The sequence below is a fragment of the Bombina bombina genome, chromosome 4 (genome assembly GCF_027579735.1).
Source record: "Bombina bombina isolate aBomBom1 chromosome 4, aBomBom1.pri, whole genome shotgun sequence".
In the NCBI taxonomy this organism is placed as follows: Eukaryota; Metazoa; Chordata; class Amphibia; order Anura; family Bombinatoridae; genus Bombina; species Bombina bombina.
In genome coordinates this window covers 777,834,555-777,850,606 of record NC_069502.1, presented here as the reverse complement: position 1 = coordinate 777,850,606, position 16,052 = coordinate 777,834,555, and the positions used below count along the sequence as shown (strand labels likewise).

Genomic DNA, 16,052 nt, shown 5'->3' with positions numbered 1-16,052 from the left:
AGAGGAGCAATGCATGTTCCCCTCAGGACACCCTGCAACATGTGTAACTCATAATTGCCCAGGAAAACATGGCTGAACCTAATTCCAGATTACCCTACTTGAATCTGCCAGTTCATGTTTTCAGTACACCATGTAGTTAATTGATAGATTTGCTGGGGATTCAGGTGAAAATCATAGAGTTAATTTCTATTATAAATGTTTTCATTAATCCCATAGGAAAAGGAAAGATATAGTTTTGCAGTCAGTGGTGTTGCTGGAGGTTATGAATTAGATAAACAAAATAGTTTCAGGGGAAAACAATGCAGTCTCTTCAAAAAACTCCTTCATCTAAACCATTTAAACAGAGAAAAAGTTTGGGTAATTTCTTTGCTATAACTATGCTGTAAAACGCATGTACTGAAAATGTATATATCACTAAAATGTTATCTGCTCTTTTCTTACAGCAACAAGAAAAGAAGATGTGCTTAGAATCAAAGCAAAGTTTCCAACAAAAATTCCGGTAACAAAAATAATGTGGTCTATCATTTATTCATTATAAACTTCCTAAACATATGCATGATTTATGTATTTTATCACTTTGCATTTGTCCTTTCTTTGATAATGTTTGTGCATATGATTAATAGATGTTTAATTATTATTTTTGTTCTCTTTAACTTTATGTTTTCAGGTGATTGTTGAAAGATACAGCAGGGAAAAATATCTACCACTTTTGGACAAAACAAAATTTCTTGTTCCCCAAGATCTTTCCATGACACAATTCATAAATATTATTAGGTATGATATATACTGTGTGTGTGTGTATATATATATTTATTTTTTTTTTAAAATAACTGCTTGTCAGGTAGTGTCAGCTAAGATTACTTTAGCGATGTATTTGATGTGGGATTTCTTTTTTTTTTTTTTTTTTTTCCCAAGTATTCCTTTCTTTCCAATACAAAGATAGCTTTTATAATGTGATAGTTTTCAAGTACACTCAGTCTTGAGTGTTTATTATAAACATGTATAATCTGTTTATATTATCACCAGTATATTCTGCAATGTTTACAATAGCTACAAAACCTTAATGAACATGTTACTAATGGTAAAATAAGCAGAGGGACCTGACCCAGTGTTTTCGAAAGGGCAGGTCTGTCTGTCAGCTGCTACTAACACATCTGGTATGAGGAAAACTATTTTGAAGAAGTAGTGACTTTCATAGCAACAGAGATTGTTTTAATTTCCAAAATACTATTTATTAAATAAGAAATATTTATATTAGCAGGGCAAGGTTTTTTTTTTTTTTTTGGGTGTATATATAATGTATGTATTATAGTTAACAAAGCAAAAAAACTGCTAGGCCATTCAATATTAATATATATGACTAATATACATAAATTGTCTAATTTAGTAGTTTTTTTTTTTTTTTTTTTTTTTGTTTTTTTTTATATATATATATAATGTAAAATATAGCAAATGTTTAAAAAGGCAACTATTTTTAGTTGTTCATTGTTAAAACTCTGGATGACCCTTGTGACAAGTGACTCTCAAGGTATATTGCTTTAATAATATTACATCTGGGGAAAATATACTTAAAGGGACAGTCTAGGCCAAAATAAACTTTCATGATTCAGATAGAGCATGTAATTTTAAACAATTTTCCAATTTACTTTAATCACCAATTTTGCTTTGTTCTCTTGGTATTAGTTGAAAGCTTAACCTAGGAGGTTCATATGCTAATTTCTTAGACCTTGAAGGCCACCTTTTCAGAATGCATTTTAACAGTTTTTCACCACTAGAGGGTGTTAGTTCACGTATTTCATATAGATAACACTGTGCTCGTGCACGAGAAGTTATCTGGGAGCAGGCACTGATTGGCTAGACTGCAAGTCTGTCAAAAGAACTGAAAAAAGGGGCAGTTTGCAGAAGCTTAGATACAAGATAATCACAGAGGTTAAAAGTGTATTATTATAACTGTTACTTATGCAAAACTGGGAAATGGGTAATAAAGGGATTATCTATCTTTTAAAACAATAAAAATTCTGGTGTAGACTGTCCCTTTAATGGGGGGGACAGACAAGTCCAAAAAAAACTTTCATGATTCAAATATATAGGGCATGTCCTTTTAAATAACTTTCCAATTTACATGCTAATTGCTTAGACCTTGGTGGCCACCTCCTAATCTGAATTCATTTTGACAGTTTTTCACCACTAGAGGGAGTTGGTTCATGTGTTATGTAGATCAGTGTTTCTCAACCGCGGTCCTCAAGTACCCCCCAAAAGTCCTGGTTTTCATTATAGCTGAACCAGTGCACAGGTGAAGTAATCAGCTGATCAGTAACCATGGTTACTAACCTGCTCTCATCCATCAGCTGATTATTCCACCTGTGCCCTAGTTCAGCTATAATAAAAACCAGGACTGTTGAGGGTACTTGAGGATTGCAGTTGAGAAACACGATATAGATAACTTCATGTGTTTGAGTTCAATGTTATCTAGGAGTAGGCACTGGCTAAATTGCAAGTCTGTCAAAAGAACTGAAATAAGGGGGCAGTCTGCAGAGGCTTAGATAACAGGTAATCAGAGGTAAAACGTGTATTAATATAACCGTGTTGGTTATGCAAAACTGGGGAATGGATAATAAAGGGATTATCTATCTTTTTGAACAACCAAAATTCTGATGTTAACTGTCCCTTTTACCAATCAGAAGCAAAAAAACTGCTAGTGCATTAAATATTAAATTTAGGAAAATGTTGACTAACACTGACATACATCCTTAAGCAACACCCTTTTTTGTGTATATATATATATATCTCATTTTTAAAAAATGTTTATAGATAGAGAACAGGTCTCAAGGATTTATTTTTTCTTTACAGAAATCGTATGAACTTATCTGCCACACAAGCGTTTTACCTTCTGGTAGATAACCGGAATTTACCCAGCATGTCCATTACTATATCTGAACTGTACAGGGATCATAAAGATGAAGATGGATTTTTATATATGACCTATGCATCTCAGGAGATGTTCGGCTAAGTGCATCAAAAGACAGTAACATTTATTTTATGGATTTTTTTTTTTTTTTTTTTTTTAACTTTGAGGGTAAAGCTAGGCAGTTTATTTCATGCTGAAATAATATATCTGTTATTGATCATTTCAGAAAACAAGATCTAAACACTTTTGCACTTTTCAGTATGGAATAACTTTTTTTATTTGTACTAAAAATGTAATTTTAATTGAGCTACTAGCTTTATTGCTGATCTATTTATAAACCTAAATCATATGATGTTGGTATTAATAATTTGTAATAAAGGATTTAAAATATATAAAAAAAAAATTATTTCTATACAAATGTTGTCCTGAGTAAGAATATTGTAAAACAGGGTGGAAGTAGGGTTACCATGTTTTCCTGGGCAATTAAGCTACACATGCTACAGGATATGTAGGGAGGAACATGAATAGTGCTGTCCAGGGGTGCAATTCATGTTCTTTTACACACCCTGCAGCATGTGTAACGCATAAGGGTCCAGAAAAACATGGCCAACGTGGTAACCCTAAGTGTGTGGTGTATGGCTTATTGTGTTTAATTCATGTTGCTTTATTCAATTTGAAACAGTAATAATAAATATACTTTAATCTACTGTAGCCTTCACGTCAAATGCTGCAGTTTCTGAATCCTGAAAGTTAGTTTTGACTTTGTCTCTGTAGTGGGAAGAAGACTTCTAGTGTAGATTTCTTGGCTAGCCATGTCTAAAATTATTTGAAGCACCAAGAATATATATATATATATATTCTTTTTTTTTTTTTTTTCTACAGAGAGTCTAACTATCAGGCTTGAGAGAGCGCATGTAATTTTAAACAACTTTCCAATTAGCTTCATTTTGTTATAATTTGTCAAATAAGCCTACCTGAATAGGCTCAGGAGCAACAACATACTACTGGGAGCTAACTGGTGATTGGTTGCTGTACATATATGCCTCTTGTCATTGGCTCACTCAATGTGTTCAGCTAGCTCCCAGTAGTGCATTACTTCACTTTTAAATAAATTATACAAAGAGAATGAAGTGCATTTTGGATAATATATGCACATTGGAAAGTTGTGTTAAAATTGTATGTGGTATCTGAATCATGAGTAAAAATTGATTTTAATGTTGCTTTTAACAATCCTACTTTGTGGAAAATGTTGTTGGTGTATCCATTATAAAAGGGTGTACAGACTTCTAGTGACACATTTCTTTAATCTCATGTATAGGAGCTTGAATTGCTTCATTTTCTTTTGTTGGCAGAGCGGCAGCTGAGAGTACCTCTGCTAACATTAAAGATTTCCACATAGGCAATCAAGTCAGTATTCAAAATGGTTGAAATGTGCTGAGTACTGTAAAATAATTTTTCCAGCCAACACTTTAGATGTTAAAATGACAAAGTGGTTGGTGTTATGTCAAATGAGCTTACCAAAATTAAAGGGACACTGAACCCAAATTGTTTTGTGATTCAGAGCATGCAATTTTAAGCAACTTTCTAATTGACTCCTATTATCAAATTGTCTTCATTCTCTTGGTATCTTTATTTGAAATGTAAGTTTTAGATGCTGGCCCATTTATGGTGAACAAACTGGGTTGTTGCTGATTGGTGGATAAATTCACCCACCAATAAACAAGTGCTTTCCATGGAGCTGAACCAAAAATAGCTTAGATGCCTTCCTTTTCAAATAAAGAAAGCAAGAGAACGAAGAAAAATTGATAATAGGAGTAAATTAGAAAGTTGCTTAAAATTGCATGCTCTCTGAACCAAAATGTTTTCTTTCATGATTCAGTGTCCCTTTAATCGTAAACTTTAAATTATTGAAATGTTTGCAGCTGAGAGGCTGTATGTTTAGGCTGCAAGATATGTTTGTCCACAATGAAGGCAGAATTGTTGCTTCCCAGTGTCTGTCAAACAGCAAAAATTAAAGGACTGCACAGAACCAGTACAAGGTCATAAATCCCAACAGTGCAAGATGGTCTCTCTTGCTGTTTTACACAAAACGCAAGTAAAACAAGAAGCCTCTTCCCAAAAGAGGCTAAAAACGTGAATAACTCAAACCCCTTCTGTGCCAAAAGGGGTAGACAAAAAGTACATACGGTTAAACCTTATACGGTGTCACATAAAAATATTTAATTATACAAAAAACACAAATAGTATATTTGAGGTACGTGAATAGACTTAGTGCCTGGACTAATAGCTCAGTCCTCCAGAGCTCAAATATAAGTGATACGCTCTTCCTTTAAATTGGGCAAAATCCTTTGCTCGAAATCCAGAGACAATTAAATTCAGTGGATGCCCAGGAAATAAGTATCCTCAGTACCTACAAGACACTCACCCTTCCCTTGCATGTAATTTACAGCCCCTTTCCCTCGATTTGGTTAGCACTATCCCTTAACTGCTCTAGCCATAGACAATGCAATCATGTGCTCAGAAACTCCAGCCCTTGGATGAAGAATACAAAAGATAGTAGGCATGGATGGTTGTGTAGAGTTTTAATAAACCTTTCATTAACCATGGTCTCAAGAAAAACTTCAGCAGAGATCCCATCAATCTTTACAATACTAAACCTATATAACAGCATGTAGAAAGAAGACTTCTAATAACTTTGGTTTCTACTATGACATTCATGATTATTTTTATTTTCATTTTAAAGCATGACAATTATGAAACAACACTATAGTTTATAGAAGCTTTAATTGATTTTTACTAATAGTTTTGTTGATTTTAAATAGCCATATTTTTTTTTCTAGTAAGTAGTATGCCTAAAGTGTGCTTGGTGATGAAGTGTTGCATATGTATAAGGCAACACTAACTTAGTTACCTGCTTTAGTGGTTGGAATCGGCATCAAAGAGAACAGGCAGCTCCTTATGGTAGTCTAGTAGAGTGTTGGCTAACCTTGGCACCCCCTGATGTTTTGGAACTAAATATCCCAATGATGCGCAACTAGACTGCGGAGTGTGAAATGTAGTTCCAAAAGAACATCAGGCTTCAAAGGGTAACTATCACTGGTTTCCCAACCTGTCCTCATGCCTTCTTAATAGGCCAGAGTTTTGGGATATCTGAACTGGAGCAGAGGTGAAATAATTAGCAGATTAATAAACATGGTTATTTTACCTGCTCTTCAAGATAATACTAAAAATCTGGCCTGTTGTAGAGGTTTGAAAACCCAATAGTCTAGCAGAATTGTCCAAAAACAGGCTAGGGGTCAAAGCTGTGTAAAGCTGCTGTTTATAAGAGAGGCTCTCAGACTCCAGTTGCAGTTTTAACAAATTATAACAGAATGCATAAATCTCAGCTCTTGTTACAGTTAATGTCTGTGTAACTGCTTTACTCATCAACTATTTCCTGCTGAACTGCAGTGTAACCTATATTAAACTTCCCCCTGGAACCAAAAACTATCTCTTTTGGTTCCATACATATTGATACATCTTTTCCCTTTTTGAGGAAATGGCAAAAACTCTTTAATTACTGTAGGAATATGGATCCTGAGATGCAGTCTTTCATTGTGCTAAATATTAGTCCACATAGTCATTTTGATATTCTGGTTTTCGGATACATCTCCCACTTCTAGTCTGGGTGTTTCTGGATCCCTGTGGTTGTTCTGACAGGACTCTGTTATCATCCTGCAGTCTGTCCGTGTCTGATATTTCACTTTTTGTTTCTTCTTGTCCTCCTTCTGAGTTATTTGTCATTAATGGCTGGTTTGTATTCTCAATGTGATATTCCTCTTGGGTGCTAGTTTGGGTCCTTGCTGGCATCCAGTGCCTCTCAGATGCCTCCTATTTCTCCTCAGGACCTGTCCTGACTCTGTCACCATTTCATATGACCTAATTCCTACAGGAGCTCTTAGGCAAGCCTTCCGCCACTCTTTTCCTTGGTTTGTTTGCGGTTGTACCCACACCTGTTAACCAACTTTTAGAGGCCGCAGGTCTTTGGCTCCCTTGTTATATTGAGCAGCTTGCAATGATCGCTGCTTCCTGCACAGGATTTGGTGCCTGTCATTCATCACTTGATCCTGTATTAAGACTCCCTCTCATTGGAAGTAATGATTTGGTCCTTCGACCCATCAGTCTTTGAGCAGGACTGCACTCCATGCCTTGTGTTGGTGTGTTGCGATGATCCAACAATGCTAGTTAAGGATCATTTTGAGAAGTCACAGCTTTTTGCAGTAGTCTTTTGGCTGTCTTTACTGCCGACTCTACTTTTCCATTGCTTTGAGGGTATCCTGGTGACGAGGTAATGTGGTCAACCCTACTGAAGTCTTTAAAGTCCATTGAAATAAACTGTGGTCCATTATCAGAACATACCGTGTCTGGAATTCCATATCTGGCAAAATGGGCCTTTAATTTTCTTATTACTGTAGTAGATCTTGTATCCTGAAGATGGTCTATCTCCCGGAAATTAGAGTCATAGTCCACTGTTGTTAAATACTCCTTTCCTTGGAATGTGAACAAATCAATGTCAAGCTTTTCCCACGGTCTCGTTGGGATCTCATGAGGAACGAATGTCTCTTTCTGTTTAGTATCAAATGAATGGCATATGTCACATTGGTCGATATATTCTTTTAGCTGTGCATTCATTCCTGGCCAGGGAGAGTAAATACTCTCCCTGGCTCTGTGTAGACATCATTCCACACCAAAATGTGAAGAATGTATTCAAGACATAATATCTGTTCGGAGATCAGATGGAATAACTACTCGCTCACCTTTGAATAGAACACCATCCTGTACACTCAATTCATCACATATGTGGTAGAACGGGGAAGCCTCTAGGGGTACCTATTCCTTAGCATGAGGCCATCCACTCATCACAATTTACTTTACTGCTTGTAAAGTCTTGTCTTTTTCTGTGCTCTGTTGTATAGCAACACGTCTCCTGTTTGAGATGGGTAGATATTGGAGCATGTTTATAGTTTCAATCTGGTGCTCCACAGAACCCTCCATGGAACCTTCTTCTAAGTAAGCCTTACTTAATGTGTCTGCCACCGCCAGAGACTTCCCCAGGCAGTATCTGATACATGCATCCTACGCTGAAAACGTCTTGGTGCTTTAAGTAAGGGTTTCCTCATGATGCTTTCAAGGGGCTTATGGTCTGATTGTACAGCTACTGTCTGCCCAAATGTGAATTGGTGACATTTTTCCATTCCAAATAGGACTGCTAATAGCTCCTTCTCTATTTGTGCATAACCTTGCTCTGTCTCCGTCATTGCTCTGCTTGCAAAAGTGATTGGTTGTTTACCTTGCATCAGTGCTGCTCCCAGACCTTTCTCTGATGCATCACATTAAAGTTATAATATTTAAGCACTGGTGCACTGCTGATTTTTGATTTGATCTGCTGAAATGCCTCTTCCTGCACCTCTGTCTATTCCCACACTGTACCTTTCTGGGTTAGTTGTCGCAGTGGTTCACCTGCATCTGAGAGGTTTTCACAAAACCTAGAAAGATAGTTCACCATCCCCAAAAATCTCTGTACTTCTTTAACATCTGAGGGTCTGGGCATTTCAGTAATGGCTTTTACTTTGTTTGGATCTGCTTGAAGTCCCTGGGCTGATATGTGACAAATATATGGCACTTCTGTTTTCCTTAGCTGAAATTTTTTCTGGATTTAATTTGTTTCTTTCTCTACAACGATTTAGCAATTTCTTCAACTTTTGATCGTGGTCTTGAATAGCTTCCACATAAGTATCGCCTTCTCCTACAATCAGAATATCATCTGTAATGATCCTGGTAGCCCTTCCAGTGCATGATTTAGTTTTCGCTGGAACACTTCTGGGGCTGGGCTAATACCCATAGGCATTCAAACCCAGCGCTATCGGCCAAAAGGCGTAGAGAAAGTGGTCAAATAGCTGTATTCTTCCTCTAATTCAATATGCCAAAATCCACTCTTGACATTGCAAACACTTGAATGAGCTGGTAACAGAAAGAGAAAACCAATGGCACTGCTTTTTTATTATTGAAAGAATTATTAGAAGCTCTAGATCTCTATATATGGCAGGCTGGAGAGTATATCCCCGATCAATGCTGTGGTATATGAGTCTGTGGTGCTGTGTACTGTATATCTGTATATATGTATAAAAGCATAAAGTCACAAGCTCTTGAGTGCTACAAGTGTACTCCTTTCTGTGGTTATCTCTTTAACCACATCCAGCCTCCATAACTTGAATGAGCTGGCCACGACAAAAACATATAGCATGGCCTTTGGACCCTGCAGCGGATCCCACTATATTTTCATGCATGGATCTCCTCAGGGCTTGAGCATAGCGGTGAGCTGTCAGACTGTGCTGCAGCAGGTACCCAGTAAGGATCTTACTCTGTCTGTTTCTAGACACTCTAGCATATCACTAGGTCAGAGCCTAGTGTTAAACTTTTTTGTAATAATAAAATATTCTAACACAAAATATTTTGCACTTTAGGTAACTTTTATTTAGTAAAATTTTTTTTATATATATATCTGGAAATTTAATCGGTAAAACATTATATCTGTAAATTTAAAAACCCTTTGTCATTTTTTTTTTTTTAATTTTTTTTTTTTATTATTTTAACAATTTTTATCTGTGATTAATACAACTTTGAAACCCATTGAGATATTTTTTGTGGATTATGCACTAAAGTGATCAAAATTATAGATATTTTAGAGTGTATTCTCATTAATTAAAAAAAAATTAAATGCTGTTTGTGTCTCTCTCCTGTCTTCTCTCACTCCGGCCAACTTATTTTTGAAGAAAATAAGGGAGACTAAAGAATTGACAAATTTTGCTTAGGAAATTGACAGAAAAAAAAAGACTCAATTTGTTACAACAGAATTCTTTGTACAAATCATCTTCATTCACATAGTGCAGCTTCATACATTCAACAACTTTCTGTAGATCTCTGAATTCTATTTAAAGTTCAAGGCCCAGTGGGGGGAACGATATTAAACTGTGAGATACATCGAAATGATTAACTAGTATTAAAGGGACATAATGAAACCCAAAGTTTTTCTTTCATGATTCAGATAAAGAATACAATTTTAAACAACATTCCAATTTACTTCTGATATCTGTTATTTTATTAATTATTTAGCTATCCTTTGTTGAAGAATAGCAATGCACATGGGTGATCCAATCACACAAGGCATCTATGTGCAGCTACCAATCAGCTACTGAGCCTATTTAGATATGCTTTTAAACAAAGGCTATCAAAGGAATGAAGTAAACTAGATAAAAGAAGTAAATTGGAAAGGTGTATAAAATTGCCTTTTCTCTTCATAGATCATCTCTCACCAGGATCTGACCATCCTCCGACAGAGTGCTGCCTCCATTTTGGATATATTGGACGTTGTTTAATTTTTCCATACATTGTGTTTTTATTGTATTTTATTTATACTTTGTATGGCTGTATTGTTGTTGTGTGCTAGTGTAGGACAGGAAGCGCCCCCTATGGAAGATTTGCACTAGTGCATTTCTTTCTTATTAGTTGTATAAAATTGCTTGCTCTATCTAAATCATGAAAATAAAAAAAAAATGGGTTTCATGTGCCATTAAAGGGACACTGAACCCAATTTCTTCTATCGTGATTCAGATAGAGCATGCAATTTTAAGCAACTTTCTAATTTACTCCTATTACCAAATTCTTTTTATTCTCTTGATATCTTTATTTGAAATGCAAGAATCTAATTTTAGATGCCGGCCCATTTTTGGTGAAAACACTGTGTTGTTCTTGCTGAGTGGTGGGTAAATTCACCTACCAATAAACAAGTGCTTTTCATGGTTCTGAACCAAAAAAAGCTTAGATGCCTTCTTTTTCAAATAAAGAAAGCAAGAGAACAAATAAAATTTGATAATAGGAGTAAATTAGAAAGTTGTTTAAAATTGCATGCTCTATCTCAGGGGTCGCCAACCTTTTGGACCGCAGGGACCACTAAATTCACAATTTTGAATCCCGTGGACCACTAACATGATTTTTTTTAAAAAGGTACAAACCTCTATAATGTGTATATATGTATATGTGTGTGTGTGTATATATATGTATATATATATATATATACACACACACAGATACTGTACATAACTAGTATAACCATAGCTAAGTTTACATTATGTATATATTTACACATTTTTAAGAATCATTTTTTCTAATAAACTAATTGAATGACAGAACTGAGAGAATACATCCAAATGACAGATGAAGGGTGCATGACAACTTTTGAGCTGGAAACAGAGAGGCAGAAAGTGGGGAAATGAAGAATTATGTTTAAAAGGACCACACAACTTACAAGTTACCGCCCCAGTTAGGAATTATTCAAAACTACTTATAATCATGGACAGACATTGGAGTTGTAAATTAAGTTTATATCAGAAAGTTCTCAATATGGATTTTCTTTTTTTATATATACAGGTGGCCCTCGTTTTACAACGGTTCAATTTACACCGTTTCAGAATAACAACCTTTTTTTCCAGTCATGTGACTGCTATTGAAAAGCATTGAGAAGCAGTGCATTCATTAAAATAGCCAGTAGGTGGAGCTGTCTGCTTGTGTTGCAGCAAAGCCAAGCAAGCTGAAATTAATCAGTTTAACCAGTCCTGAGCTATCAAGCAGATTTCAAAGGAACAAGATCTTCCTGTCTATAAATCAGTCCAGATTGGAATGCATAGAAAGAACTGTTTGCAGAAAATACAAGTGAAGTCTTTGTTGTGTGATTATTTTATTAGGTTTATAATGCTGTTTAGCAAATGTTTTTGTTCATTTAACTTAGTTTAATTATATATTCTGTGTTGTGTGATTATTTTATTAGGTTTATAATGCTGTTTATCATTTAAAGTCTTCATTTCAAACCATTAAAAATAATGTATTAGGTGTTACTTATGACAATTTTGAGAGGGGCCTGGAACCTAACTCCCTCACTTCCCATTGACTTACATTATAAACTGGGTTTCAATTTACAACAGTTTCAATTTACAACCATTCCTTCTGGAACCTAACCCCGGCGTAAACTGAGGGCTACCTGTACTTTAATTACACTATTTCAAGCCAAGACTGTACCAACCTCTGCTGGCTTTAGAATAGAAGAATCTTCCTCTGAGCAGCACGCCGGATGGGAGGAGTTAAAAATACAATCTAGCTACGCAAGTTGCACAGTACTATGCAACGTGCATAGGGGGATTGTAATTTAACTCCTCCACCGTCGGTTTTTACTGATGTGCAGCTAGGCACTGTAGGGAGTTGCGGCGCAACGGTGGTGACACCATCAGAGGAGATTAATTCCTGCTTGATGGTGTCAAGGACCAACAAACATCCTCTTGTGGACCACTGGTTGGCGACCGCTGCTCTATCTGAATCACAAAAGAAAAAAATTGTGTTCAGTGTCCCTTTAAGTGTTTGAAAATGAAGATTTTACAACTCACAAAATAATGGAGAATGATGTTCTAAGAGCAGATAAAGAAGGGATCTTGGGAGATTGTTGAAAAAAAGATAAATAGCAAAATCCCTGGAAATTAAGGGACCTAGAGCCCAATTAGTTATAGCCATTTGTATTTACAAGTCTAATGGACTTGTCACATACATTAATATTACATGTAAACATCTTTTGGGCTCTATTTATCATTCCAATTCTCCTATCTTTTCACATAAAATCACTTAAGAGAAATAATTCCCCTATTTATCATTCAAAAATACTCCTAAAATTGGGCAAGTTCGACTTTAAAATTATCCTACTCTGTTCACACTCTCCTTGGAGAACATGTTCTCCAAAAAAGGGTTAAATTATATATTTTTAGTCATATTTCATATAGTTCTCCTCATAATTCTCCTAGTTACAAATCTATCATTTATATTGTCCTGTGGAGGACTGAAAGTTCTCCTGCAAGTTCCTACTTTAAAGTTCTCCATAGCTACAGTGGAGAACAGCATTAGAAATCTATTCTATATCTATATATACCAGTTGTAGAAGCAGTTACACACAAAAAGGGCTCTACAAGGTGCAAAATGATCTATAACAAAGCACAATAATAATGGTTATTGGAGCGCAATAATAATTTATGATGGAGTGAAAAAAATATATATAATGGAGTGCCAAAATAACACATAACAGAGCACAAAAATTATATCTATTGGGGCATAAAAATAAGATATAAAAAAGCGCTAAAATTGAAGCATAAAAACAATGAAAATGTAGATCTATTTTCTTATATTAAAGTTTGCTAAAGAAGGGCGTTCACAAAGCTACTAGGAAGGCTGTATAAAGATTTCTATTGGTTTATATATGATTGACATGGAGAATAGTTGCTTATTTTTAGTGATAAATAAGGAGAAGATACTAATCCGACTGGAGAAATTTATCATTAGTTCTGCTCAGCTCTCCCATGGAGAAAAAAAAACTACTTTTTTATGATAAATATGGGCGCACATGTGCACCTCTCCTAAGGAGAGCTGTGGAGAACTGATAGGAGAACAGAAAGGAGAATTCCCCAAATGATTAATAAATGGAGCCCTTTATTGATGCAATGCAAAACCATTTGTATAAACTCACAAGCAGATGGGAATTTTAAGACTGGATTAAGACTACAAAAGAGCTTAGATGATTTAGAAAAGCTCATCAAATCTATAATAATTAATTACTCTCTAATTTAGTACAAATGGAATATATATATATATATATATATATATGTGTGTGACATGCAAGCTTTTTATGTTGTCTCTTATGTAAAATATACATAGAATTAGGCCTTATCATGCATAAAATCAACTACAGCAGCAATAATGAAAAAATCCAGGCTCTGTATCAAGAGCTCTTCTCACAAGATACCTATGATTTCCTGGCTCTAATTATTGCAATTGTTGGAATGCTAGGAGTGATCAATAATCTGCTGGTTATGATAATATTTTATAAATTTAAAAGACTGAGAACTCCTAAAGATCTTTTCTTTTTTAATGTCAGCTTTAGTGATTTATTTGTTTCTATTTCTGGACTTGTTTTTACCTTTTCATCATGTGTGACAAGGAAGTGGACCTGGTATACCAAAGGATGTGTATTTGAAGGATTTATCACCAATCTGTTTGGTAAGTGGAGCATACTTGTATGCTTAAGTTTACTGTTATGTCTTTCTACAGTTAATACATCAATATTTTATGGTGGGACTGTAACTTTACAATTTGCAAAATGACTTTAAACATCTAATTAAGCATGTTTAGTTTATCTCCCTTAAATGGACATTGACATTGAGAATATAATTTTAAACAACATTCCAGTTTAAATCTGTTATTGAATTAGCTTACTTCTTTTGGTATCCTTTGTTGAAGAAGCGCAATGCACTACTGTGAACTAGCTGAAATCATTGGGTGAGCCAATAAAGAGTCATAAATGTGCAGAAACAAACTAGCAACTCTGGTGTGACCTTTTACTAGTTTTTAACTCATTCAGGGCCAGGTTACAAGCCAGCTTGAGCGTTGACTTGCTCGTACGGTTGTGTTCATATTATGAGTTGACCGTAAACAGTTTTTGCTTGCGCACTAACCAAACGTAGGATATTGCAAGCACAATAACCTATTCCCCCATAGAAGTCAAGGGAGCAAAAAAAGTGAGGGAAAAACTAACATCTTACTCCTGCGCATATTTCCTAATGCGCTAACCCGACATGAAAATAATATTTCACATTCCAATGTTCGTCGTATTTAATAACGGTTTAAACTATGTATTTACTGTAAATATTTGACATTCCAATGTTCTGCACAGCAAAATATGTTCTAAGTATTTCTAAATAGATATTCCCATATTACAAAAGCATATCTGGGTAAAGCCAGAAGTAACATCATAAAGCTACTCAGAGTGCATGGAGTCATCACTGCATCAAACATATACTGTATGCAATGCACTGTAATTCCCACATCTTCTATATGTTTGATTAAAAAAAAAAGACCTGCTTTTTAGCTCATTTCAATGACAAATACATTTATCAAACATATATATGATGCATTATAAAAAAACACCCCCTAATCTAATACTAAAGGGCATTTGTAGGGCATTGCCCTAAGTTAAACAGCTTTTACCTAAACAAATTACCAATTTTATATAACAGTAACCCCACCCACCAAGCCCCCAAAATAAAAAAACCTAACACAAAAAAAAAACTAAACTACCCATTCCCCCTAAAGAGGCATTTGTATCGGCATTGCCCTTAAAAGGGCATTCAGCTATTTTACTGCCCAAAAAACCCTAATCTAAAAAAAAAAAAAGCCTAAAACCAAGCGCCAAATAGTTACTCACCGTTCCTGAAGTCCGGCGAAGGGCTTCTTCCAGGCGGCTCCATCATCTTCTATCTTCATCCGGAACTTCAGAAACGGTGAGTACCTATTTGGGGCTTAGTGTTAGGATTTATTTATTATTAAATTAGGGATTTAATGGTCTGGAAAAGAGCTGATTGCCCTTTTAAGGGCAGTAAAAGAGGGGTTTGATGGGTGGGGGTTTTTTACTGTTATGGGGATTTAGTCATTTTTAAATGTAAAAGCTGTTTAACTTAGGGCAATTCCCTACAAAAAGCCCTTTAAAGGCTATTGGTAGTTTAGTTTAAGGGGTGTTTTTTATTTTGGGGAGTTTTTTTATTTTCTTAGGGATTGGGTTTAATTTTTTTTTATTTTTGATCATTTTGTTTATTTTTTTTCTGTAATTTTAGAGTTTTTTTTATTTTTTGTAATTTTAGATATTTTTTTTGTAATTTTAGATTATTTTTTTGTAATTACATGTTAGGTTTTATTTAAGTGTAACTTAGTATTGGGTTTAATTTAGGGGGTGTTAGGTTAGGGGGCTTAGTAATTAAATTAGTTAAAATTAACTAATTAAATTAGTTTTGTTATTTCATGTGGGCGGTTGCTAGTTTTGTTTTTTTTAAGGCTTCGGGTTTGCCTACGCTGCATCCAGGTGGATTCCGAAAATAGCAGGGTGGTGAAAGAATCCACCACAGGAAAATAGCAGGGTGGTGAAAGAATCCACCTCAGGTGGATTCTTTTACCACCCTGCCATTTTCGGAACCCACTGGGAAGCATCCAGGTGGATTCTTTTGGCTTGGCAATTTTACATACG

General features: G+C 35.2%; 2 protein-coding genes across 2 annotated transcripts in view; both read left to right on the top strand.

Moving 5' to 3' along the window:
• Positions 1 to 299: 299 nt before the first annotated feature.
• Positions 300 to 3,010, top strand: MAP1LC3C (microtubule associated protein 1 light chain 3 gamma). The gene is made up of 4 exons (XM_053709184.1): positions 300 to 357; positions 444 to 499; positions 668 to 774; positions 2,851 to 3,010. The coding sequence occupies exons 1-4, from the start codon at positions 300 to 302 to the stop codon at positions 3,008 to 3,010; spliced, it is 381 nt and encodes a 126-aa protein (XP_053565159.1).
• Positions 3,011 to 13,707: 10,697 nt separating this feature from the next.
• Positions 13,708 to 16,052, top strand: part of OPN3 (opsin 3) — a 66,145-nt gene continuing 63,800 nt past the window's right edge. Inside the window, exon 1 of the mRNA XM_053712272.1 lies at positions 13,708 to 14,035. Within this exon, the coding sequence (XP_053568247.1) occupies positions 13,708 to 14,035 (328 nt within the window). The remainder of the gene's footprint in view (positions 14,036 to 16,052) is intronic.